Raw genomic sequence first — 23675 nt, 5'->3', positions numbered from 1 at the left:
CAGCTTTTGTTAGTCCTGGTTAAATATACTGAAGTTTGACAGCTAGGAAGGTTGCCTCCTTTTGTGGTTGATCTAAGAGAAAAGCTATAATTCTCTGTGCCATGGGTACATTGCCTCTGCCCCAAGTCCCTGTCCTTTTTAGACACTCAGTCCATAGGCTGTTGCCAATATTTAGTAAGTAAATTATAATTGACAGATTTAAGACCTGTTAAGGAAAGAGGCAATGGAAGGAATCTAGTTAGGAGAAAAAAGTACACATTACTTGAGAAATGCATTCTAGTTGTGCCTACTTTCTTCTTTGACAGTACCCATTTTTCTCCTTGCCTTGTCCTCTTGTTCCTAAGAATTGGCATGTGTTTGTTGACTCCCAAAAGGGAATCTAGAAGGCAGCAAGTCTTTTTGCCTTTTTAATCAACCTAATCTTGAAAGTTCTCCAAGACCTTGTTGTTTTTTTGCAGAATAGAACAATTTGCATGGATGTAAGATACTTTATATAATACAAGACATTTTATATAATAAAACCTTGACTACTTGGAAAGAATAAAAATAAATTTAAAAAGAGAAGTAATAAAACCTTGGAACCAAACGGACCAGCCAGTTTGTACTGTTCTTTGGGTATAGTCGTGGAAGAGTTGCCTGGCTAAACTTCGGAGTACATTTTATACAGCTTAACCGCACAAGCTAAGACAATTAAGATTTTAGTGAATCTGAATTTTAAATTGAACTAAATAACCCTGCCTCTAAACAGAGGTCTGTATCTCTGAAATGCAGATAGTAATTACAGGATTAGAATATTCTTTGATTTACAAAGCTGAACCTCTCCTTTCCTCCCCTCCCTGTCCACCCAGAATTTAATGACAGCATACACAGGGCTTCTTATTGTTACTTAATTCAAATGGTTAATTTTTGAAAAACATAATCTTTCAGCTTGTTCCAAACTCTGAAAATAGGTTTAAAACCAAACTATAAAAATAAAAAAAATAAGTCATGCTGCCCAGTCCTGTTCATATTTACAGTACACAAAAATAGATCCTATTGATTTTGATGAGGGTTTTTATATGTACTTGGATTATTACAGATTTATATTAACATAAAGCCAACACAGTGCTAGGCTGCATTAACAGGGATAGAATCAAGATCACGTGAAATAATAATAATAATAATAATAATAATAATAATAATAATAATAATAATAATAATAATAATAATAATAATAATAAAAACCTTTATTGTCAAAGTACAACATGTGTACATTGAGATTAGCTGAGCCTCCCCCTGTGCTCTCTCCCCCCAACACACAGTGACAACAAACCCTCCATCCCACCACACTATGTGAACCAACTACACCACACACCGGCCTCCCAAGTCAATTTCTGCATAAGATTATGTCCCATTTAAAAGCCTAACAGCCCACGGATAAAAGCTATTTTTCAGCCTGTTGGTACGGCTGGCTATATTCCTATATCTCCTACCGGATGGTAGGAGAGTAAAGAGATACCGTCCAGGGTATGAGTCATCCCTGAGAATCTTCCTCACTCTTCCAAGGCAACGAGCCCTGGCGATGTCATCCAGTGGTGTCAGGGAACAGCCCACAATGTCTTGTGCTGTGCTCACTACCCTCTGTAATACTTTCCTGTCCGCGGCTGTCAGACCAGCATACCAAACCACAATACCATAAGAGAGGACGCTCTCTATAGTAGACCGCTAAATACCACTTTACAATGCCTTGGTAAGGCCACACTTGGAATACTGCATCCAGTTTTGGTCACCACGATGTAAAAATGATGTTGAGACTCTAGAAAGAGTACAGAGAAGAGCAGCAAAGATGATTAGGGGGCTGGAGGCTAAAACATAAAGAACGGTTGCTGGAATTGGGTATGTCTAGTTTTATGAAGAGAAGGACGAGGGGGGACATGATAGCAGTGTTCCAATATCTCAGGGGCTGCCACAAAGAGGAGGGACTCAAGCTATTTTCCAAAGCGCCCGAAGGCGGGAGAAGAAGCAATGGATAGAAACTAATCAAGGGGACAAGCAACTTAGAACTAAGAAGAAACTACCTGACAAGTTAGAACAATTAATCAGTGGAACAACCTGCCTCCAGAAGCTGTGAATGCTCCAACACTGGAAGTTTTTAAGAAGAGATTGGACAGCCATTTGTCCGAAATGGTATAGGGTTTCCTGCCTGAGTAGGGGGATTGGACTAGATGACCTCCAAGGTCTTTTGCAACATCATCATCATCAATAATAATAATAATAATAATAATAATAATAATAATTATTATTATTATTATTATTATTATTATTATTATTATTATTATTATTATTATTATTATTATTATTTCTAGAGATCCATTTATTTGTGCAGTTGTTCAATGGAGGTGCAAATGAGTCTTGGGAGGCTGTTACACATAAATTAATAAATGTATAATATAGTAGCCATTTAGTATTGGTAAATCTTGATGAATCAGCTCTGTTCTGAAATTGTCCTGTTGAATTTTCATAGTTGCAAGAGATATTCTTGGAATTGGGTAATCAGAATCACTTCTGATTTCTTACTGCTTCTTCTAGTTCCACACAGAATCTGCCGCATGGCGTTGGTGGGTTTATGCCATATGGTTTTTCTGGAGTTCTTTCAGGGGCAGCGACGTGCTTTTATGCTTTTGTGGGATTCGACTGCATTGCCACCACAGGTAAGGTAACAAAAAAAGATTTTTTTTTAAAAAATAATAATAACTTCTACTCTTAGTTGGGCCTTCTTTGTGTACTACTCATTAGGAGACTCTGAGCCATTTTTTCCATTCTTCTGCAGATTCATCTCTGAAAATAGTTCCTGCAGCTCTGAATGATGTTTCTTCTTTTCAGCATGAAATATATTATATTTACATACAGATCAGAATCTAATTAGATTCTTGGAGAAGGGATTCTGTGTTTTAAGACATAAACAGTAGAAGGTACTTGTGGAACCTAAACTTGCATCAGAATATTAATTTCAGCCGTATTTGATTAAGTGATTAATTATACCATGCAGCGTGACGCTATTCATTTCTGCTCAGAAATAAATCAACATTGCAAAATTTAATCAGTAGATCGCTTTATGCCAGTTTTTGATGTGATTTTGGATATCACTACCTCTTACTCTTAGTTTTCATTATCTTATAAATAAGCTTGAAAATGAAGTTCTACTAATATATTCTTAGCATTTGGATAACAGCAGTAGAAGGAGGCCTGAAGTTTTATGTTGCATTGCATAATTTTAAAGTACAAATTAAGGTGTTGAATCAAATTGTATAGCTTGATTCTCAAAGATGTAAGTTATTTATCTAGGCAATACCTCTTAACATGATATGCAAATGTAATTAGATGTTATATGTTTCATAAACAGCTGTAGATTTTCCTTATTGGAAACAGTTAGGTAATTCAGGGAAATAATGTGTAATAATTTAAAAAGGGGTTGTAAAATGTGCTTTTACAGTAATTTAATATGCTACTGACAACTTTTAATTTGGTGCTTTCACTAGAGGAAAAATGTCAAATGCAGTTTTTTCACCAAAAGGAAATAATTAAATCTGTCTTTTGTAATCTTTGGATTATATCTCCCTTTTTTAGGTGAAGAAGTAAAAAATCCCCAGAAAGCTATTCCAATAGGCATAGTGGCCTCACTTCTGATCTGCTTTGTTGCATATTTTGGGGTGTCGGCTGCTCTTACTCTCATGATGCCTTACTATCTGCTTGATAAAAATAGCCCATTGCCAGTTGCTTTTAAGTATGTGGGATGGGAAGGAGCAAACTATGCAGTAGCTGTTGGATCGCTGTGTGCTCTTTCTACAAGGTAAGGGCTATAACATTTTGCTTACATGGGGTAACAGTGTCTTCACGTACTCACTGATGAGTGTGTTCATCTTTAAATAAAATGTTCATGGCTAATTTAGGAGTTGGCTTTTTTAAACTATTTTAAGAGCCATTGGTGGCACAGTGGTTAGAATGCAGTACTGCAGGCTAACTCTTTGCTTACTCCAACAGTTCGATCCTGACCTAGTCAAGGTTGGCTTGGCCTTCCATCCTTCTGAGGACCCAGATTGCTGGGGGCAACATGCTGACTCTGTAAAGCCACTTAGAGAGGGCTGTAAAGCACTATGAAGCGGTATATAAGTCTAAGGGTTATTGCTTTTGCTATGTTTCCATAGTTCAGATTTGATATATTTGGTGTGATGACCCAGGGCACAGCATAGAGGTAATGCAGTCAGCTGGCAATTAAAACCGCCCTTTAATTGCTCCAAATTTTCCCTAAATGCTCCCACATTTCTGGCAAGCCACAGAACAAAGTAAGACACACACTCCTTCAGCAGCCTCTGGCTGCAAGTAGTTTCAAACAGTTAGATTAGAAGAGTAATTTACTCATGGCCACATAGATAACAAGGAACGAAACATACATCCAAAATCTAACAAGTCTGGAAATACAAGCTTGTCTGAGCAGTTTCAGAAGAGAAGCCAAAATACAATCCGAGGTCTTTGAACACAAATCAAGGAAACTTTTGTTACATTCCAGCAGTTATTCCTAATTTGTCATTTTTATTGTGAAAAAAAGAGGACATAAATATAGTCATTTATTTAAAGGAGATAGAATCAGATTCAGTTTTTATGCAGCCTCATTCATTCCTTTATCCTGTCCTACCTACTTTTAGTAGTTTGTATCCTAGCTGTCATAGTCCAGAAAAGATTCTCAACATAAAAAAAGAGAACCATGCATATTTCCTTCAGATAAAGTTTGCAATGCAATGCCAATGTTTAGGATTTATCATTAAAATGAGTACAGAATTTTTTTAAATCCCACTTTTATATACAGGTAGTCCTCAACTGGTGGCCATTTGTTAGTGATTGTTCAAATTTACAACTGCGCTGACAAAAGTGACCTACCACTGGTCCTCCCACTTATAACCGTCGCAGTGTCCCCATGGTCACATGATCAAAATTTGGGCTCTTGGCAACTGGCATGTATTTATGACGATGGCAGTATCTCAGTGTCATGTGATCATCATTTGCAACTTTCCTAGCTGGCTTCCAACAAGTAAAGTTAATGGGGGAAGCCAGATTCACTTAATAACAGTGATTCACTTAATGACCATAGTGATCCGCTTAACAACTACAGTAAAATTGGGCATAACTCACTTAATAGCTGCTATGCTTAGTGATGGCAGTTCTGGTCCTAATTTTGGTTGTAAGTTGAGGATTACCTGTCTCTAATTATTTTTGGAATACATTTTATTAAAAGGTTTAAAAAAAATATTAAAACTAACACACACTAATGCAACATGGGAGAACCAAGGAGAAAAAGTGCAATGAGAAAATATAAAAAGGAATGGAAATTTTCAGTTTCTTCTGCAGCAAATATAAGTATCTGACTGATTTTTTAAATTCCATTTTCATTATGGTGAAGGTCTACGAATCACTGCTGCAAAAGAGCAAAACTTTCCCATTATCCGTTACAATTACTCTCCCAATTTAGGGAAAGGACACTTATTCCTTAAAAATTGAATTCCCTGCAACAGACTGCGTTGCTGGATTATGTTAAACAATTTTATTTCATGCCCCACTTTTTGTACACAAGAAATAAGTCAACATTAATGTCTCTTGTCTTTTTCTAGCTTGCTTGGATCCATGTTTCCAATGCCTCGGGTTATTTACGCGATGGCAGAAGATGGATTACTATTCAAATTTTTGTCTCGAATCAATGAAAGGACAAAAACCCCAATGTTAGCTACTATAACCTCAGGAGCTGTTGCAGGTAAGAAAGATTCCTTAAGAACGAATTAAGTAATTACTAGGTTCCCCCACAACTGTATGTGTATGGGTGTGCATATTGTAAATGCATGCCTCATAAATATAAGGAGAACACCCAGCATCCATAAAGCAGATCAAAACTAATCTTACATATTTTACTACACTTTTAAGATGCAAATATTTTTAAGGTTGCAAGACTCGCTCATTCAGAAATAATATTACTGCTCTTACTAACCGTGTTGTGTAAGTCATGCACAACTTGATGTACGGTTTACCTTTTTTTGAACTCTGATTTTCTTACTTTTTCTCACGAATTTTACATCACCTCCTGGGAAACAGAAGAACTTGTTGGCCCAGAAGTATGGATAAGGATTAAATTGTCATGATTCATCAGGGTTGTACATGAAATGAAAACTATCCTTCTACTTAATTGGTGTCTTCTCTCTCTCTTTCTCACTCTCACTCTCCATCTCCCTTTCTTTTTCTCTTCCTCTCTCTCTGCCATTAGCTGTCATGGCCTTTCTCTTAGATCTCAAGGATCTTGTAGACCTGATGTCTATCGGGACTCTTCTAGCTTACTCCTTGGTGGCTGCCTGTGTCTTGGTACTAAGGTAAGAAACAACAGCATTGCTGACAGAGCCGCCCCAAACATAGCCCAAATTTGCTTTCCCGAAGGGTATTTAATTTTAGATTTTATTACCTATTAAGTTCAAAATGTGAACTGAACCTCTTGCTCAACGACAGCAGATCCTGGGAGACATTGGGAACAATTTGGTATGCTAGTCAGGGCAAATGATTATCTACAATTAAAATAGGCTGCTTCATTATTGGTGCAGATAGCTTTGTGTCCCATCTGCTCTGCTGCCCTTGGGACAGGTCATTTTACCCTTTTCACACAAATGCAAAACAGATGTTTGGACTTTTATCTTTGTTTATTTTGGCAAACTGCTTCACATACGATTTTTCTTGCGATACCTCTGTCCCAAATCTGGATAAGCCTATTCTGCATGCTTCAGCTTTCATTTTCAAGGGTTAGGAATTTGTGCAGCTTCATTTACTAAGTTAGAGAAGCAGTTGGATAGTATGAAAAAGGACGTCATATCAATATGACAATGAAAAGCGCAATATTAAGTGTAGAAAGCTTGCTCTACTAGTACATAAAAACAACTGCAGAATTAAGCAGATGAACAGCAGTTGATTCTGTTCACATGCTGTTCACCTGTTTAAAACAGCAGTTGATTCAGCTGGTGTGGTGCAGTGGTTAGCACTTTGGCAATTCAAGCCCTATAGCACTGCGGGCCAGGGTGAGTTCCCATCACTTGCCTCAAACTTCTGCCCTGGCTACCTAGCAGTTCGAAAGCACTATCGCGAGTAAATAAATGGGAACCGTTCTGGTGGGCAAGGCTAGCTTAGGGGTAGGCAACCTTGGGTCTTCTATGACTCGTGGACTTCAACTCTCAGAATTCTTGAGCCAGCCATGCTGGCTCAGGTATTCTGGGAGTTGAAGTCCACGAGTCATAAAAGAGCCAAGGTTGCCTACCCCTTGGCTAGCTGCACAAAAAGGAAGGGAGTCAGCATTGGACCTGCCCAGACATAAGGAACCATAAGGTGGAGGAACCCCAAAATTTGTCATCAATCCAAATGCCACTAGCCAGATGGTACAAGCTAGTTTGTCCCCTGTGGTGCTCCGTGAATATATGTGCAAGCGCAAAACTGAACAAACTAGCAACTAGACTGTCAGAACTACTCTGTAAAGTGTAGATCTTCCTGACAAATGTACGTCAGATGAAATAAATAAGCAATTGATTCCCATTTTTTAAAAACATAGAAGTTACTTGAGTCTGTACTTTTTCTCTGAGATTTTTGCTGTTCCTTTGATAGTTGAACATTAAGCACAAACTGCAGATTGCAATAAAATGTAACACATTTTTTAAGAATATTTTCTCTTTGAAGACAAAGGTAGTATGTAATACCTGAGTAACACCATAATCAAGATATCCAACTTATGGTGGGCCATTTATCAGAGCAATAAAGCTCTAAGAAGAACGTAACACATTTAAACTTAACATTTTTGTCTATATGTAGCTTTGGCAGCTCTGCAATTTGCGTCTCATTTTATGGATTTCATAGGAATGCATGAAATAAAACCCAATACTTCTAGTTACAGTTGACAGTGATAAAGTTTCTGCCTCTTATTCCACTATTCTACTTTTGATACGTTCTTCTAATACTCAAATAAAACCTTCCAATGGCTTGTTTATAATTCCCAGTACTACAATGCTATGTGTCTGTTATGTTTGTTTGTTTTCCCTATAGGTACCAACCTGAGCAGCCTAACTTGGCATATCAGATGGCTAGTACAACAGACGAGGCAGAAACAAATGAGTCTGTGAGCACAAGTGAATCTCAGACTGCGTTTCTGCCGGGAGAGGGAGAGAAATTATCTTTAAAAGTTCTCCTTGTCCCCCAAAATACAGTTCCTTCTAAACTTTCGGGATTTATAGTGAATGTCTCTACTTGTGTCATAGGTAAGCAGCTGTTTCCAAAAACTAGTATTATTCTCAATCGTTGTGGCTCATGAGTGCTGAGTTTCCTCCCTTAAAAGTCGATTAGTGAGTATGTTGATGGAACGGAGAATGTCCTCCTTGCAGTTTTGTGTTTTGATTTAGTTATCTTTAGAATAAAACCATTGTGGAAATTAAGTGATAATGGTGAGACAACCCCTAAAAAACAGGCAAAGAACTGGCAATTCAAGGTCAAAGGAAGCCCATCAAAGAAGCACAGAATACACGACAATCCTAATTCAGGTAGTCCCCACTTAACCACCCTAATTGGGACTGGAATTTCTGTTGCTAAGCAAAATTGGGTGACACATATGACTGTACCACTTAGTCATGGCAATTCCAGTAGTAGTCCCAGCTGTAGTTGTTAAACCAGGGCCATGCTATCCCTGAGTAAGGATCTCATGCTTCTCCTGCCCTATTGTACTTGTCTCCAGTGCAACTGTCCCCTCCTGTCTGGTCAGCAGTGGGAGAAAGAAGGCAAAATCCGGGGAGGGAGTAGCAGGGGTAGTGGCAGAGTGTTGGTCCGCCAAAGGGGCAGAGATAGGGAGGGAGATTGGGGGGGGGGTGAGGGGAGCTGAAGCACAGCCTGTGGTTGTAAATGAGAGTGGGCTACCAAGCATCCAGATTTTGATCACATGACCGGTGTGTATGTGTGTTGCAATAGCTGTAATTTTGAGAACCAGCTATAATTATCATTTCTTCTGTGCAATCATAACTTCTAAGGGTTGCTGTACAGATAGTTGTCAAGCAAGAATTACCTGTAGATGAACTTTTTGCTCTATAGCAGGGGTGTCAAACTCAATTTCATTGAGGGCCGCATCAGCATTGCGGTTGCCCTCAAGGGGCCGGGTGGGTGTGGCCTGGGTGGGTGTGGCTTCCTGGGTGGGCGTGGCTAGAGTGCATATGGCCTACTGGGTGGGCGTGGCCAGCTCTACATCGTTCGCCTCAAGGGTGCCTATGGGGGCCTGGGCAGGAGTGGGACAGATCTGAGGGTCTCTGGCAGAAGGAGGGTCTCTGGGCCAGGGCCAAGGCAGTGGGGGCCGTTCCCTCACTGTTTCCAGGATGGCTTCGCGGGCCACATGAAACCACTTTGCGGGCCGGATACGGCCCCCGGGCCTTGTGTTTGACATGTCTGCTCTATAGCATGGGTCCCTTGCACAGTCCAGGTCCCCTCCCCCCTGCCAGCTGCCAAGCCACAAAGGTGGGGACCGCTGCTCTACAGGATTCAGTAAGCAAAACAGTCGCTCAGGAAAATGGATGTTGGTAGCTATGGATCCTGGGCTGTCTCCCTGCATATGTCACAGATTGTATTATTTTCACTTAGCTACTAATTACAGCTGTTTTTTTGTATTCCTCCCCACCAGGTTTAACAATGCATCCAACATCTTAACGTTTCTTGTTCTTAGGTTTTCTTATTATCAGCTTCTGTAGCTTGGCTGTCCTTGGCAAAGAGGTTCTGACCAGAGGAGCAATATGGGCCATTAGCATGCTTGTTGTCAACTTCCTCATCTGCTTCGTTTTCGTGGTCATCATTTGGAGGCAGCCTGAAAGCAAAACCAAACTCTCATTTAAGGCAAGTGATATGTAAAGCTAGCGTACATGCATAAAAATAAGAAATGGAGCCCTTGCTGGCTTTTTGATTGGAAAGAGAGATTAGTGGAGATCAGTCTGCTTTTGCTAGAAAAGCAGCAGTGTGGGGAGATAGCAAAAGACACTTTCCCACGCAGATTGAACATCTGTGTCCTTCAGACATGACCTTCAGCTTTCTGAATGCTGTTTTTGTGGGAAGGAGGGTTCTCACCTTGTCTGATATTCTATTTGAATGTACTGGGAGATCGATGGCATGCAAGGCTGCTGTTTTTGTTTTGATATTCCTAATATAATCTTCCCAAAAAACGTAACTCATTGCATTATGGGGTGACCTCTAGAAATGAAGTCTTAATTCTTTTCATAGAATAGTGAATGTGTAAGTGAGTGAGTGAGAAAATGTATACATACATAAAGTAGAGGAAGGAAAGCACATCAGTTGTAAAGTTAGACAAGGGGTTGGTGACTTTTCAGATGTTGCAACTTTCAGCATTCGGTATGAAAATCTGTGCGAACTGGGTTTGATGGGAATTGTAGTTATGCAAAAACATGTGGGTGTACATTCGCCACCTGGCATAACAGAAATTGTGTGCATCCCCAAATATTTACATTGTATGCACAAACGTGATAAAAAGAGGATTTGAATTCAGCATGCCTATATGATGTGCAAGCCTTAATTATGTAATATAATATCTGTGTTGGAGTATAAGCATTATATAGTTTTGTTTCTGTGTATCAACTCATTCAAATAAATTGGAGTTGTTAATAGAAATTAATGCAGCCCTTATTTAGTGACCACAATTGGATTGACAGCTGTCATTAAGTGAATTGATTGCTACATTGGAAATCTTATGAGCGTGACTGCTTTCCTTTCTCCCATTCCCCCACCCTTTCAAATGCTCACTCCAGTCCTGGGATAATTAGCAAGAAGGGAATTAATGTTTGCATTTACATTCATTGGAGAGCAAGCTATTACAAGAGAGTAAGTAGGCACACACTGTTGAATACACGTTGAAAGGAATATAGTAGGACCAGCTTCTGTTGAATTATTGCTACAACATAAATATCAGAAAGCGTATACAGAAAATAACATTCAGAAACAATATTTAAAAGTCAACTTTATCATGGAAACTCTTTATCATATTAATAAATTTTCAATCCTAACAAAACATGCTTTCATGCTAAATCTCCTGAGAAAGCTCCTTACTCATTTCGTTGTATGATACAAAAGAAAGTTTCCATACAAGTTGTCTAGGTACCTTCCTGTTTTGCCACATCGAACCACTATCAAGAATATCTCCTAAAACACCATCTCTGAAATGTGGTCATATTGTGTAGAATAGAAAGGATTTAATTTTTTAAAAATATGTGTCTAAAATATTGCAATTGCAAACTTGTATGTATGTATAAATCTGCACTTGGATAATTGAATCTCCAATGTTCATCTGACTCACTTAGATCAGGGGTGTTAAACTGCCAGCCCGTGGGCCGGACGCGTCATCCAGAAGCCGCGCCCACCCCATTGCCAGCAATGGCAAAAATGTTCCGATATATTGCGCCATGTCACGTGATGTCGCAAGTTTGACATGTCTGACCTAGACGAAAGCCAGTAAACATGACATCTTTTAAAATGTATTGTCAATAGTTTCTGATTCCAGAGAATTCTTGCAGCATCTTATTTATCCAGTTAGAGCTGTACTCCGAAGCACCTGCAAGAATTTGCTGCTTTGCATACATTCACTATATTATATGCTTGCTAATACTGATATGAGAAAACAATTCCTTCAAATGGAATCAGGAGAAGGTAGATATGTGAACTGGGGTATCCATACTCCTAAATGTGATCCAGAAGCACAATTTTGCCTTTGTTTTGTAGGTCCCTTTTTTGCCTGTCCTTCCAATCCTGAGCATCTTTGTGAATGTTTATCTCATGATGCAGCTGGATTGCGGCACCTGGATACGATTTGCCATCTGGATGGTCATAGGTAAATTTCAACTGTGTTATATGATGACATTTTTGTTCACATAGGCAGATTACTGAACCACAAGTTTTGAAGAAGTGGAGTTCAGATACTTTACCCTTGTGGTCAGAAGACTTAAAGCTACAACTGAGTAACCTTCCATATAGTATGAGATTCCAAGGATTAAAAAGAAAAATCCAAGCATTTTAATAGGCATGTCAACCCAGGCAGCTAGTACGAAACTGTGTTTTAGGTTTTGTCTAAAACAAAACAAACACAGATTCACACACATTAAGACCTGGGAGTAGCCTTTAATTGCTCTGATTAAATCTTTTAAATCATCTCCAGGAATAGGCCCACGCAAGGTATGTTATGACAATTAAGGTTGTAAATATTGAAAGCAAGGGAGAAATAAGGCAAGATCTGATATATGCAGAATTAAAATAGAGTTCCCTATTTTTTTGGTAGAAAGAAGTCTGCAAAATACCTCTGATTTGCTTCTCAAATCAGAGATAAACTTGATAGAGATAGAGTCTCTAGAAAAATCATCAAGTTCCCCCTCAGTCATACTGCACTACTTCTAAAGGAAGCCTATAGTCAAGATCTTTGATGTTCCACAAAAGCATCATCTCATTTTGTATTGTATTCCTTACAGGTAAGAGATTCATAAACTGATACATCCTATGTGCTACCACACGTTTCCTAATGCTACTCCATTTTCCTCTTTCCTCCAGGCCTGGTTATATATTTTGGCTATGGCATATGGCACAGCGTAGAGGCATCTTATTCAGCACCAACGGATCAAGAAAGAAGTACAGATAACAATATGGACACTTGTAAATGACATCCTTCTTGTTCAGGAAGGTATTGAGAGCTATTACTGCACAGCAGGGTACTTCTCTCCCAGATTCTGAAAGAACTTTTTTTTTTTGGTGGAGTATCAGGTGGGCTCTCATGTCCCCTTTAACATGGGGATGCAGCTGGGAGGGATCACAAGGGGAAAAAAATACCTAGCCTCTGACACGCTTCCAACAATACTGTTACTTCTTGCTGACAGCTGTTTTTCTTCTTTACTCTTTGAATAGAAGGTGCTAGTATACTTCCAATGTTACTGTGAGAATAAGATTCTCAGACTTGTGAATTAATTCCTGGCTACTGGAATTGAGCACACTCTATACTGTTTCTCCAATATTCACTTGTATTGCAGCACCAGAACTAAACTAAAGCAAACCCAAACCAAACCACACATAAACCCTCTTACATGTTTATAAACTCTATCCACACCCCAAGACTGGAATGAAAAGAGAGGGAGTGGTGCTACTTAAACATTGTGCTTAACATATTTAAAGAGGGGGTGATGCCTGAGTTTTGGCATCCAACGTTAACGGCAATTTCCTTTAGCAAATGTGGACAAACCAGGCTTCCTGCAATCCTCGGAGGCTTCTGTGCAACCTGTAGCTGAATTCCTCTCCTATGCTTCAAACAGCTGTTTAGATAGGAAGCAGAGTCTGTTGCTTATGATAGAGCTGCTGTGTAAAAAATTATGACTTACAGGTATGCAGATCTGCCAAATGAAAGGCAAAATTGCTTGGTTGGGATGTTTACATTTCAGATCAGACAGTCCTGGTCAAAGGCAGCCTTTCCCATCCTTGTATTTCAACATAATATTGCGATGTAGGTCACTGATATACCCTGTAGCTGAGAAAAGGCAAGAGTTTCCTGTAATAAAGGTGGAATTACTAAAGGAGAATATTTGTAGCTCAGGGTTGATGTGAGGGGTCCTTGGTGCTCTCTGAGCTTGCTTGTTTTCTTGCAGACGTTTCATTGCCCAAACTAGGTAATATCATCACTGCTAGTCTAGTCTATGTTACCTAGTTTGGGAAATGAAACATCTGCAAGAAAACAAGCAAGCAGAGCACCATGGACCCCCTCAAAGATGGAATTGAACACAGGGTTCTTGGGTCAAACTCCCCCATTGTCTTTACTGTTATGTTTGAAATAATATATTTAAAATTATATTTTATTGAAGGAAGGTTGTGACAAATACAGCTTTTCTAGTGCAGAGTAGGAGCTAGTCTTAGGTTTTGCCTGTAATGTTTGGGACTATAGAATGCAAGTTTCTCACCTTATGCCGTTAGGGCTGACTTTTCCAAATAGGCCATCAGATTTAAAATTAAAACTGTGTTATTTCCTCTGTTAGGCATAGATGGGACAGGGGAAATCATAGAAGTATCTATGCAGAGGGAGAATCATCTTCTAAAAACGTGGTTTTTCCAAAGGGACGGTAAAAGTCTGTACACCCATAAAATAATATTGACGCTTGCGGTTTTGATATTCTAGTAAATAGTGTAGTTGTACTTTTTTCTTTTACACTGTTAACCTCAGAGGCTTGAATTTATTATTACTTGTTCGTGGTATTTATGTCTAGCCCAGGGGTAGGCAACCTTGGCTCTTTTATGACTCGTGGACTTTAACTCCCAGAATTCCTGAGCCAGCATAGCTCAGGAATTCTGGGAGTTGAAGTCCACGAGTCATAAAAGAGCCAAGGCTGCCTACCCCTGGTCTAGCCCCATGATGTGTTGTATTTGAGCAAGCTTATATGGGGGGAAAAATAGCACTTAGAAGAAAGGGAAATCATTTTGTAGCAGGATTGTGCTTATTTTGTGTGCAGAAATTTAGAAGGGGGGTTATTTATTTATGGCACTCCCTATGTTTTGTCCAGGTTGCACCCTAGGGATAATGTTATTTGATGTGAATTTTGACTCAAGGTTTTCCTGTCACCGTGGTGATTGCTGAGAATTTTAGGGGTTACTTCTACCTGTCTGGAAGGTTAGACAGAGCTTCTGCAGACAGTGTTGACCCAGCTGGACCCATAACGTGATACAAGACAGTTTATTGTATTTATTTGGTACTTCAGCAACTTCCATTTGCCATCACAAAAGTCTGTGAAGGCTACAATTGCAATTAAGAGGGTGTTCTTTTTAAAGAGCCTCAGCATTGAATAATTGAGAAATGCACAACTCAGATAAATTGACCAGGCTGCTCATGGTGATTTGGAAGGCCCTTAGAGTTGGCTAGAAAATGTTCCTTTCAGATAAAATGTGTAGGTGACTTGAAAATACCTAGAACTTGTTTTCGAGTTCTTCTGGATGGAATCCCATTACGTCATGTGTCCTTGTTTTAGAGTCTGTGAGGAGTGAGATGGAGCTTGTTTTGAGCTCTTCATTTTTAGCTGAATCAGCCTTCCTTTATGGATTGTTTCATACATGGCAAAAGTCCTTTGCAGAAATCTCTTCTGGATGGTCCCATTTCGTATCATCCATGCTGATTTCAACCTTTTACTTAGATATAATTTAGTGTGGTTGGATTGCAGTGTTTAGTCTAATTCAGTTATAAACTTACAGGTAGGCTTGACTTAATGACCACGGTTGGGACTGGAATTTCAGCCACCAAGTGATGCAGTCATTAAACAAGTCAGCATGTGACTGGATCCGGTTTTATAACCATTTTTTACCCTGGTTGTTAAGTGAATTATGCAGTCATTAAGGAAATTTGGCTTCCCCTAATGACTTTACTTGTAGGAAGCTGGTTGGGAAGGTTGCAAATTGTGATCATGTGACCACAGAATGCTGGAACTGTCATAATTGTGATCCAGTTGCCAAGTGCCCAAATCATGATCGGATGACTGTGGGGCGGGTGCAACAATTGTAACTCAGAGGGCAAGTCATAAATTACTTTTTCCAGTGTGGCTGTTAATTTGAGCCATCATTAAACGAACGATTGCAAGTTAAGGACTACCTGTACTAGGGAAAATACTATTAGAAAAAGCCCTAAACGCTGAATATCACATTTGGTTTCTGTATGATGCATGCAGTAAAAAGCTGTTCCTTTTCAGGTGTGGCATTTATGGAAATGATTTTGGAAGAAAATTCTGTCACACGCGAAGGAACCTTTAAAACAGTTTTTCACACATTCATCACTAGTGGAAAAGATCACATATTAAACGAAAGCAGTCTCCTAGGATAATGGCTGTCAAGTCTCACCTTCAACTGTCACTTCCCATGGTGCAGGGAATTTGGGGAGCTGAAGTCCACTACTTCCGAATGACATCGGGATGAGAGACATACTGTAATTCTGAGTTAGGTTGATGCATATCCAAGACTTGCATGAGTTTTGCTTTTCCTCTCACTTCAGATTCAGCAACAGGAGATGTTGGGAAAAGTTTTCTGGGAGAAAGATTTTCAGAGAGCTTCTTGTGGGATATTCTCATTATTACTAGTTGCTTTTGTCTCTATGGAGATGTTTATAGCTCCTGATGGTATTCAGAGACTAAGGCAGGGAGCAACCCTAGACCAGTAAATATACCACCCCCCAAAACAGGGAGCCTCCTTGCTTCCAGTAGTAAAACCTGAATGGAGAAACATACAAAAGCTTGAGGTCTAATGGTGAAAACCTAAATGTTGCTGCTGTACGTTTGCTAGAGTAAAGAATAGACTGCCATTTATTTGAGCTCATCTTTGTAAATATATGAGTAACTATTATTATTATTATTATTATTATTATTTTAATATTAGGATCGTTTTGTATAGCTGCTGGACGCTTTATATAAAATCCTATTCTATAGTGTTTCTAAAATCACACGGCTCCCTCAAAGAAAATGTACAGTTTTTTCTTCATAAGAAGGGATTATCAATAATTGTGCTTTTGAATCTAAGGAAGTCACTACTACTTTCAGGAATTGCTTGCTTTAAAATCTTATTAGGTTTTTATTAGCCTAAAGCCAAATTTGCAAACTCAGTGCATGCAGAAGTAGAGAAAAAAGTGACTTGATAACATATTCTTCAAATGTATTTGAATTACAAGTCCCAAAATTATCATAGTATTCTGAGATTTTTAATTCTCCATACCTAGAGGATATCTAATTGGGAATAAGTGTTGCTTCCTTAATGCATGGGATAAACATGCACAACAAAGTTGATAATTTCTACTTGATCAAACCATGGCCATAAAAATCAGTTTTACTAAGTCAAATTTATGCAGATTAATCTCCAAATTAATTCCTGTTACAACTCCAGCTTTTCAAGAGCAACAAATTGCTTGTTCATCAGTTCCTTCCAAAGCCAGTAGCAATTATCACTAATCTGGTAGTACCTTTTTCAACTAAAATATTTTATTAAAAGGTAGTTTTCAAATGTGTTAGAAAAAGTGCTACCAGACCTTTTTTGTTGCTGCTATAGACTCACATGGCTATTCTCTTACAATGCCATTTATATAAATATATAAATTCATACGCATTTGAAAATCTTGTATTGTGAACTCTTGTATTGCAGTCTTATTTTGTTAATATTTTCAACTGTTAAAATTTTACAATTGTCTTCGAAATATTTAACTTTGTATATATTTTGTACATTTTTTCTGCCTTTTATGTTTGGTTGTCATCTTTCCTTCTCTATATCTACTTTTACCCAGTGCGTTGACAAGTGGGAGTTGTCTCATCAGTGTTCAGCAAGCAGTAAACATTTTAACCTAGTCAGTAAAAACAACAATTTTCAGGTTTCTATTTTTATTTTCATCAATTCTGTTAATCCTCTTGTACTTAATGGAATCATGCTGCAAACACTGGATCATAGAATAGTCTGATAAAGTGAGGATTTTTAATTCCTTTTCTTTAGGCCATTTTTTTAAAAGAAATACTTTATTAAATATGTTTTTATCAGTTAGTGAATAGATAATTATCAATAGGAGGAAGCAGACTATAAGTGGAATCAATATGTTTTCAAGGGCTTAAGCAGAAGCCAGTTCAGATATAAATATTAACAGAATTTGTAGGACCAGTTTCCATATTACCTTCATTGTTTTAACACTACTGCAGACTGGTTGAATAGCCTTTATATGCCACAGCTTGAATGTGTATATGAAACTTTGTAAGTCCATTATCTTATTGGGAGGTAGAGGAGAGAAAAGATTATGTATGTGTCTGACTTTCCTGTTAAATAGCTCCTCGTCACTTTTTGTCACTCTCATACAGAGCCTGCACAGCATAAGCAAATGGTTGTGGAAGGAACTGTTTGTTCTCTCTCATCCACATGTACTAGATTTCTCTTCTAATAAGGGAATTTGTACATTAAAGCCTGCTTCCCTAGATGAGTGGCATATTAGGCAAGGTCAAAGTGCTTCGTGTATATGATGCTGTCTCATTTAATTGCTGATTGCATTCGGTTGCCTTTCAGTATGTATCTCTGATTTTATTATGTGATGTATTTACAGGGTAACAAAACGAAACAATCTTATTTAAGTTGTACAAAAGGAGTTTCCAAGCTATGTGACGGACCTCTTCTGCATTTACCAAAATTCAGACATACGTTGTACAGATGCTATGTTTGGGTATGAATTCTAAATTCATACATGCAGCTTTGACTGTTGTAGAGTTAAATATGCATGTTGTAGAGGGTTTTTTTTTTCAGAGAGGAAGGGAATACAGTGAAGTTCTATTGATATTTATCTTAAGTGTAAGAACTTTTTAGTTGGTTGAGGCTACAGCCCTAAAACACCCTCTTAAGAAAGAATGTTGAATGCACTATTGAAAACAGTAAACTTTGCTTTTGAGAAAGTGTACATAGGATGTGTTACACATTTAAATTTTGTATACTACTGAAATTATATCATTGGTGCCTTCTTGTGATACTGAAGGAAGTGTGAGAGCTTTAGAAAAACTTAACACGGAAACATAATGAGTAGGTTTCCCCCCTCCCCCCCAACCTCTTGTTGCAGTGTTCCACAGTCTGCTACCCTTTATATGTATTGGACTAAAATAATATGGCCAGTGGGCACCAGGTTGGGGAAGCATGTTTTAACTGTCTGATAATAAATTCATAGTAGATAGTTCCTCATTGTAAAAATGTTTAATATTTGGTAAAACATTTGTGCAAGGCATTTGAGGGAGGTGATTTGCAGACAATCTTTCTTTCAAGTATTAACACAGCCATAGCCTTCCAAAGGCTTGTGTGACTGTTTTGAAGGCTGTCTCTGCTCATCTGCATTTCTGTATAGAGATGACACAGAAGGACCATCAGAGAGCTATGACTATCCATGTAAAGTTAACCAGGATCACTTTTGAGGCAGAGTAGCCTTGAAAAGATTTCTCTCTCTCTCTCTTTGCAATAGTAATGTACTTTGTGAATTACCTCTTTCAAATGTTTCGCACAATTCTGATTGTTACAGAGACTCATGATAAGGAATAATTACATCCTGTAACGCTCCTTATTTCTGAAGCAGAGGCCAAACCTACAAAAACCGTGCCTGTTTTTGTTTTTTCAAATCAAACCTAGAATTCCTCAGGGTATATTTTCTCATTCTTAGCACATATCCTAAGAAAAATCCTATCAAGTTTATTAATTTTCTAGATGGCGAAGGATCTTCACACTCGTGCTTCGTTTTGCAAATGCTGGAAGGGTGATAAAATGACTGTCGTGCCTTTCAGCGTACTTCTGCTCCCACGGGTACAAAGAATCAGTGTGGCACTCTTTGGAATTGTATGTTACAATCTGTTGGATAATATGGTGGTTTCTTCGGGAATACCCACCTTTTGATAAGCAAGAAGCCATGAAATAATTAGTCCGTATTTTTACTGAGTAAAATGTATATAAGTTTTTCTTCTATTTTTCTAATGATTTTCTCAAAATATATAATGGGTTCAGGATATAGTTACTTAAACCTTGATCCTGTCAGAAGCTTTTGCCTCTTCAGTGAAGCTTCTGGGTTTGTTCAGATTTTGGCTTCTCCCTTCCTTCAAATACAAAACTTTGTTTTTTACTTTATATGTGAAGGTTCATTTAGAACAAGGCCTCTGCTTCAATAGCAAACCTCTGTTGAGGGATGCTGTAAATGTCTCCCTTTGGAGAGAGAGGATTCTTTTTTTTCTTTTTTACTTTAGTGATCAGTTTGTAAATAGGTGAACAGCATTAATTTGTTCCTTGAAATTCAAATAAATTATGTTAGTTTTGTCTTGCCAGTTCTAATAAATGTTTCTGTTTAAACAAATAAGTTGCACGTGATTGCTGTTATGTGTAAGAATCCAACTTCTGAATTTTGCCTTTTTGTTTTCAATTTCTTTATAACACTAGCTCTTCTGCTTAAGACTGCTGTGGTCTTAATATAATTTTTAAACCATTTAATTACATAGGTTTCTTAGCATGGGATGTGCCCTCTACCTCCTTTTTCTATTGCTACACCTCTCGGTGGCTTTTGTGGAGAACAACAGATTATAGTTGTCTCGATTTCAAATGCTATCTGCAACAGATTTATCTGGAAAAAGTAAGTGGTCCTCCTGCAGGAACTCGGAGAAGATAGGAAGATGGGGAGAGAGTGGCAGAGAGTAGCCCTTCTTACTATTTACTTCTGCCCCAAATAAAGAAAAAAGTACACACCGACCCTGGGAAAATAGCACAATAGGAAAGAGGGACTTCCTCTCTTGAGTTTAATGCAATGTCATGTCCTTTGGAACACGACGTCAAAAATCCCAAAATAGCAGCGGTCAATGGTAAGAGGACTGTAAAATGTAGAATACCATTGAAATAATACAGCAAATGTAAAATGTGTGATGGGAAAGAAGAAAGGAAATAGACATAATCGCCTTATTGGCAACTGCTGCATAACATGTTGCAAAATTATTTTCAGTTGTATTTGCAATCTGCACTATATTCCAACTACAAAGCAAAAATACAGCATTTCTGATCAGTGAGGATTACTGGGAAGGGCATTACAGACTAAATACTTCTTAGCCCAGTTTATGATATATATATATTGATTTTATACATGGGGTTCTCATGCTACTCTCAGTGGGGGCGCCTGCCCTTTGGAACCAGCTGCCAGTGGAGCTGAGGACTGCCCCCGACCTCCATTCATTCCGCCGGGGCCTGAAGACCTGGCTCTTCGAGCTCTCTGGCCCAGGCTGAGGATCAATCTTATTTTAACTGGGGTTCTATTTATGCAGGGACAAATGTAATTTTTTTTAAAAAAATTTGTTTTTAACTTTTGTATCTTGGTTTTTTAATCACCCTGTAAACCGCCCTGAGTCCTTCGGGAAAGGGCGGTATATAAATGTAATAAAATAAATAAAAATAAATAAATAATGTCTTTGAAAAGACAGCAAGCATGTGAATTTTCGACCCAGTAAGCATTAGTTAAAAAATAAAAGTTGTAATGAAATCACTTTAGGGTTTCTTTTATTCACCAGTATTAGATGATTGATTTGGTCTTTATAAAGCAAATGCACAAGTTTGGTAGATGTAAAGCTACTGAAAGAAATACAGAAGCACGCCATAATGTAATGCTGGAGCATGTGTTTATTACCAGGAATATATTACACACACCTTTACACAGTAACTGAAATAATACAAACTTTTTCTTCTAATTCAAACAGTCATGTATTATCAGACCACGAACCCCTACAACAATGGTGGGGTGGTGGGTGGGCAGAAGACACTTTACATGAAAGTCTACCATATGTCCATGGGACATAAATGCAATTAGCGCAGACCCTAAAATACCTGATTTGGGTTCTTTAATCCAAAATATATCTTTGGGTTCATTTCTGGCTGATTTATTGATGATAAATATGACTTACAGCAATCTCTCCAAAGTTCTTTCTAAGGTAGCCAAACCATCATTTCACTATTGTTCTACCTGCTTGTTTCCTTCATGAATTACTTCGAAGAACCTTTAGGCAACCTATGGAAGATTTTTCTGGGATAATTTGGTGGCCAGAATGAATTTTGATGACTTCCAGGAAAGACAAAAGAGGGGATATAGGGAAACACAACTCATAATTTTTTGTAACTGCCATATCTTGTTTGAAGCTCAAGAGATATGTACTATAATACTGCTACACTTGTCCCAAAAAAGGATTACAGTGAGATTGATGAGATTGCATTCTTGGTTTTGAGGTAAGACAGAACAGTTTAGTGAAAAGAATGGCAAGTGTGTTATGCTTCCAGCATTGCATTGCTCCCTAAACAATCAGCCAGCAAATTGTGTCAAAGGCCATCTGTTAAAAACTTCTCAGGGCAACTGTTTTACTTTAATGTGTTAAATGTAGTAGGAGAGTATGAGCACACATCTTGTTCCTGACCTATTTCCACTTGGATCTTCAAATAGTATATTTACCAAAACTACACATTTCTAATTGTAAAACCATCTCCAATATTTTTCACAAGCTTACATTAAAATATTCTTAATCTAAGACAAGGCTTCTAGTTTAAAGATTAATTATTGCCGGTGTGTGTGTGTGTTTCTTGGGGGCGGGGGGGGGGAGACATATCTAATGTATCAGCATAATATAGTATAATATAGCCAATCTTTGGGAGAGTTCTGTCAACACTGATTTCTTACTTCCTAAATCTTTCCAGCAGTACCACTTTGGGCAGAGTTCTCTCATTTTTCTTTCCAGTGGTGCAATTACTAGAATATAAGATTCAAAAGAATACTTCGCAACTCCCTTTGCCCCATACACTTGGAGCAATTCTGTCCAACATTGAGTTTGAAATGATAGAAGCAGGACTCAAAGGAATTACTTTTCCAAGCTAGTTCCTGTACTTCCTTTCATACAAGCTGATTGTGGTTAAACCTAATTAGGAAAAGGGATGCACACCTGGCACTGAGATTAAAGTGCCCAACTATGAAGAACATAGTTCAGCCTGCTCCATGCTTTAAATGTTGTGAGATGGAAGCTGCACAAAACAAGCTTCTTTTAACTGTACAGAACTCTTGTAACTAGTGTTTTTGGGCCGTTGGACTATCCCCATTGTGGACTATCCCCAAATATTATCATTTATTAGTTCTATCCCCATTGTCTATCTTCAATAGTTTTATAAGTTGCAGAGAAGCTGGTCACATCGAAAGTCATCAAGAATGTTACATTAGGTGAACCAAAGCAATCTGGCAGTTCCATTGAAATGGTTGCCTTCTGTATCAATTCTTCGTGCCATCTCAAAAATGACTTTAACATGTTTCACAAGTACTTTGCGATGGTGGCACAATAGCAGTGGTGAATTGGGCCTTCTATGTTTTGGTATTGCTTAGCAATGTAACATCATGCAAATGATAATTTTCCGCTTGAAATTAAAAATAACAAATTATGATGCAGAAGGAGAAAGTTGGCTTTGCTGTTAAGGATGCAGAAAATAATCAGTATAGCATACATGGGTAATGATTATCTTCTAGTCGGCCATATGCATAGAAATAACAGTTGGGATTGAGCTTTTGTAGGCTGGCTCTAACCACCATCAGCTGAAATCCCCATCATAGCTGGAAGCATTATTGTGTGAGGGGAAATGAAACAACCTCAACAGAGATGCCAATGGACAAATCACTCACCTGTCAATGACTAGCTCCATAGCCTGTCAGCAAAGAGTGATACATAACTTATAAGCAATAGAAGAACAAATATATCAACATGGTAACATGCATTAGATGAGCCAACACTGTTCACAATGATAACATAATAAGTGGACAAGCGTACTGTGGTAATTTTCTGTCTTTAACATTTATGTATAAAAAGTTGATAAAATTGCATTGGTAAGTCATCGTCACTATTTTCCTGTTCTCAATTCATTTTGCCCTTATGTAAAATCTAATTCTGCAGTTTGTGTTACAAACATGACATGAGCTAACCTAAGAAGATGTTCTTAATATAATATCATGCAACGCAGCTACAAAAATAAATTCCTAAGGGGGGAAATCAATCTTGCTACTTTATACACAATGGAATTAGGCCACAAATCTGTGG

The 23675-nt window shown here is 38.2% G+C and overlaps 1 protein-coding gene across 1 annotated transcript in view; it reads left to right on the top strand.

The window, feature by feature from the left end:
* The window catches only part of SLC7A1 (solute carrier family 7 member 1), a 50708-nt gene extending 27472 nt beyond the window's left edge, over window positions 1-23236 (top strand). Inside the window, exons 5-12 of the mRNA XM_081326875.1 lie at window positions 2569-2690; window positions 3607-3829; window positions 5643-5782; window positions 6287-6389; window positions 8095-8306; window positions 9749-9915; window positions 11806-11914; window positions 12625-23236. Of these exons, the coding sequence (XP_081183001.1) occupies window positions 2569-2690; window positions 3607-3829; window positions 5643-5782; window positions 6287-6389; window positions 8095-8306; window positions 9749-9915; window positions 11806-11914; window positions 12625-12734 (1186 nt within the window). The 3' untranslated portion in view covers window positions 12735-23236. The remainder of the gene's footprint in view (window positions 1-2568; window positions 2691-3606; window positions 3830-5642; window positions 5783-6286; window positions 6390-8094; window positions 8307-9748; window positions 9916-11805; window positions 11915-12624) is intronic.
* Window positions 23237-23675: the final 439 nt, after the last annotated feature.

The sequence above is a fragment of the Vipera berus genome (genome assembly GCF_964194415.1).
Source record: "Vipera berus genome assembly, chromosome: 4".
Lineage (NCBI taxonomy): Eukaryota > Metazoa > Chordata > Lepidosauria > Squamata > Viperidae > Vipera > Vipera berus.
This window is presented reverse-complemented; position numbering and strand designations above follow the sequence as displayed.